At 33.5% G+C, this 4,291-nt stretch overlaps 1 protein-coding gene across 1 annotated transcript; it reads left to right on the forward strand.

Moving 5' to 3' along the window:
- Positions 1 to 2,262: 2,262 nt before the first annotated feature.
- Positions 2,263 to 3,775, forward strand: LOC134245951 (protein mono-ADP-ribosyltransferase PARP12-like; the record flags this gene model as incomplete). The annotated part of the gene is made up of 4 exons (XM_062728186.1): positions 2,263 to 2,418; positions 2,530 to 2,760; positions 2,976 to 3,172; positions 3,561 to 3,775. Coding segments are annotated over 4 exons (799 nt in total), but the record flags the coding sequence as incomplete, so codon positions are not given.
- Positions 3,776 to 4,291: the final 516 nt, after the last annotated feature.

Raw genomic sequence — 4,291 nt, forward strand, 5'->3', positions numbered from 1 at the left:
GAGAAAATGCCCATGACTCACAAATTGTGTCAACAAATTACATGTAATGTGCCTATTAGAGTGCACATGTACCAAAAATGCACCCGGGACTACCCAGATTTTGGTTTGTTTTTCCGAGCAGGGTAACACATCCGGTATTCTGTAAATCAAGCTATGCCCTAAAGAAAATTCATTAATTGATATGTTGTCATTTACCTTCCCTCTGAGAAACACACCTTCTTCTAAGGCCTACGGCTTTTCAGCTGATTTTCCTCTGCAACTGACCACGTGTATTAGTTTCGCACTTACAGCTCTGTATATGCTAAGTGTCATGTAATACCTACATGTTTCAGCAAGCACTCTGATTCACTGCAAACGTGTCCTATAATTATTCTAATCATTTTTCTACATCAAATATCACATCAAACAGGGAATATCTCAGTTTTTTAAGACATTTGACCGGGACTTTAATACGAAACTATGTCTTTCACTTCGAAACTATTTCCTTCAACCTTAAAATAATAAGCTTACAAAATACCTTAAATGTTATGGAATTTGGTGGCTCAGTGGTTAGCGTGTCCGACTATCATATTAATGGTTGATTGGTATATTGTTTAATCGAGAATTTTTCCCAGATGGATGCCGGTGAAGGGCTTCAAATTTAGACCTATTTTTTTTTTTATTTTTTTTTTGCGAAAGACCCGTGACTTTCACTTCTAGTTTTTTTTTTTGTCTTAGGTATTTTTTTTTAAATAGAAAAATATCCTTCTTACAGATAAATAGAGAAGAAGGGAAGACCTTATTTGTTGCTGTAGCAACAAGAGTTTCTAGTTAAAATTTATTTTTCTATAAAAAAAAGTGATATCCATTAGGTTCGAACCCTGGCAATAAAAATTCTGAGTTGCATTCTCTTTTGAGACTAGCACGCTAAGCACTACGCTACACAAGTTCTGATGAAGTGTGACATTTAAATCATGTTTGTGATATGACCATTGACTTAAGGGACTTCAAGTATTTCTTGAAAAGATACGAAAGTTATGTCAAAAAATTATATTTTTAAGGTATAGTGGGTCTTTGCTCCATAATTTTAGAAACCAAAATACGTATGTTTGTATGCAAACTTTGAGGATTAACTCTCAAAAAAATGGAGAGGAGACCCACTCATATCAAAAAAGTGTTATAGTGTGAAAAAATGACTCGTTTTGTCCTCTTTCGTGTATGTACAGTATTTCATAGACAAAGAAGTTCAACCTTCATGAGATTTGTGCAAGTTGTAGAGATTTTACATAAAGTATACTTTAATGTTAGATGAAATATTAAGGAAATTTTTTATATCATTGAAATTTAATTTTTCACCTCCATGTTTGTTGCGCTATGGGTTTATCTCACGTCATGTTCACCCATGTCCTTTTAAAGTGCATGGACACAGATTTGAAGTTAATATTTTCTGTATAATATCACGACTTATATATTTTAATAGCATTTCACACTATAATATATTAAAAATTTTATTGCACTTTAAAGTTATTGAAACTTCAAATTTTTGGATGGGTTTGATCATAACTTTCTTGCACTCTAACAAATTTTATTTTTATTTTTAATACTTAGGAAAAGTGGCAATCTAGTTGTATATAAATGAAAATATTAAAGCTATAATCCAGAAACCGGAATTTAGAAATGTTCGGCAGCAAAACATACACACAGTACATTGTCAGTCCGTGCAGTTGTGGTGAACAAACTTTAACAATTAAGCGCACCCGGTGAATCACAAACATCAACAATAACAGAGCTCGTGCCCTGTTTACAAAAACTGTGTACGTTTCACGGGTGTGATCAATTTGCTAAACTCTGTGCATAACACTAAGCGCGGAATGAGGATCTTGTGAACGGGTTTCCCTTTCTAAAATTTCTACTCTGAATATAATCATTTTTCACTATTAAAGTCTTAATATTTTTCATTAATACACAACCAGATTGCCAAATTTCTTTACGTATTAAGAATAAAAGCAAAATTTGTGAGAGTGAGGAAGTGTCAATCAAACCCATCCAAAAATTTGAAGTTTGGACCCAGTGCAATAACATTTTTCATATATTTTTGTGTGAAATGCTATTAAAATTTATAAGTCTTGATATTATACAGAAAATATTAACTTCAAATTTGTGTCTATGCACCTTTAAGGAAAATTCACCGCTTGATATTCTTTTTACTAGAGGAACAGTCATCAGAAAGTGTGAAGAGATTGGATGCCCATAAGAGACACATTTGTTTGAGTCGTTTGACAGGGGGCTGTAGGAGAAAGGGACTGTGATAAACACCACACTACCCTCCCCTACCTCTGGCAAATCCGCATCTATGGAGAATGGTTCAGCTTTGACGATGAAGAAAACCAGAAACTGGAACAAAGCTATTGTGATTTACAGGACCTGGCAATCGCAAAGGTACCCTCTGATCATATTTTAAAGTTAAATGTTTTGAAAAGAAAGTCTTCTTTGAGAATCAACTACCTTCATTTCATTTTTGACGGAGTAATTTGTATTATATTCACTCAGATTATGGCTCGGAAGGAGAGTTTCGAAATCAGGGTGCATTTTGCTAAAGATTATGGAATCATTGAAAAATCTGCTGGAAAACCTCTGAACACATCTTGTCCCTTGGAAACAAGACGCCTATCTACTTCTTCGTTTGCCACGGAAGACTCGCCTCTGACATCGGGTTCCTTCCACACTCAGTGGAGGTGGTACTTCTTAGATGACTTTCGGCGCTGGATTCTGTACGAAAAGGTAATACAGTCAATTACATAAATTATCGAATAGGCAACATTTTTTATGACATTTGCGATATATTTCTTGTGTGTTTACTCAAAGGAATATATTGTTATACATAAAATCGTAATTCTGCACTGATATTTAAAAATTTGAAAATTAAAAAGGAATGCACTAAACTCTTGTACCATATTTAACTTACTGGAAAAAAGAAAATCTTTTATCGTTAATAGGATGAATTTCAATACACACTAGAGAAGAAATACGTAATGGGACAAAAGAATTACCTGTTCACACGACGAAATCACAGACACCAATACAGAATTGAATTTGTCGACTGGACACAGCTAAACTATGTCACCTCAAAACTTCGCTTGGTTGCAAGACGACCAAAATTTGTTTGCCTCTCTAATGTTTTGACGAAGTCATTGTAAGTAAGCTGGTCAATTCTTTGTATCAATTGTCCTCTTATAGCACACTAATTTATAAGAACTTGCATATAGTCTGAAAACTTCTATACATAGTACATTATAATCTATGCAATTCCTGCTAAACATGGTTATACATTCATTTGTATTTAAATATTTCTGATTCAAGAATTCACGTGCTCTCCAAAGTGTCATCAAGATGAGTAAACCAACAGCATTTCTATGATGTTCAGCTGTTTTGTACAATGATTCCTTTTTCATACTAGAAAGAATGATTTATCTTATGCCAAACTATCTTTTGGTTTTTCTATATTTTCTTTCGTTTTAATTTTCAACCAAAATAAGATTTCATATAGCGTTATTTTTCATAATTACCCACTCTTATTCCAGTCCTAAGTTTCTGAAGATACGTGCACCTGAACCATATCCTCAGTTATGGAATCCAGTGGATATAACGCACGACTTTGAATGGGTTGACCTAGATAAAACAAAGCCAGAATTAAAAAAGATAAAAACTAAATTTTCGAGACACTTTCTGAAAAACGTTTTCAGATCTGCAATATCTACCGCATTCAGAATCTGGTTCTTTGGAAAGAATATGAAATGTAAGTTTTCATTTTTGTAAGCTTTTAATTATAATGATGTATTTACGGAAGCCCTGGAGGGACATTGACTTACTTGTTATGACTTATTTGTTACAACTTTTTTGTTTTGACTTATTTGTTGTGAATGTTTCGTTGCTAGTGTAAGAAAGTTATTGAAAACCTGTTGCTTGGCTTACTTTTACGATAAAAATGCTATTTAGTCCTATTTTAACTGTGGTTTTTTTTATTAACAAATTGTAGTTTAACGTCAATACTTGATATCGCGATTACTTAACTTAGCGGAACTCTTTCACGAAGGAGGTAGGAATCGTCTGTTGGGTGGGGGCAATGTGCCTATTCAATACAATGCAAGATCGATCATTGTAGCATTTATAAGGACAGATAAGTAAAAAATCCTGGTATAATACCTCGCTAAACAATCACTGAACCAGCCTAAAATTTTTTAGAGGGGCCCAATTTTAAATTGTCCTTTTTTAAAGATATTTTTAATTAAGCGGACTCTTCTCGTTAAGTTTT

The sequence above is a fragment of the Saccostrea cucullata genome, unplaced genomic scaffold (genome assembly GCF_032062105.1).
Source record: "Saccostrea cucullata isolate Sc308-1 unplaced genomic scaffold, CSIRO_AGI_Scuc_v1 ctg21007, whole genome shotgun sequence".
NCBI lineage: Eukaryota > Metazoa > Mollusca > Bivalvia > Ostreida > Ostreidae > Saccostrea > Saccostrea cuccullata.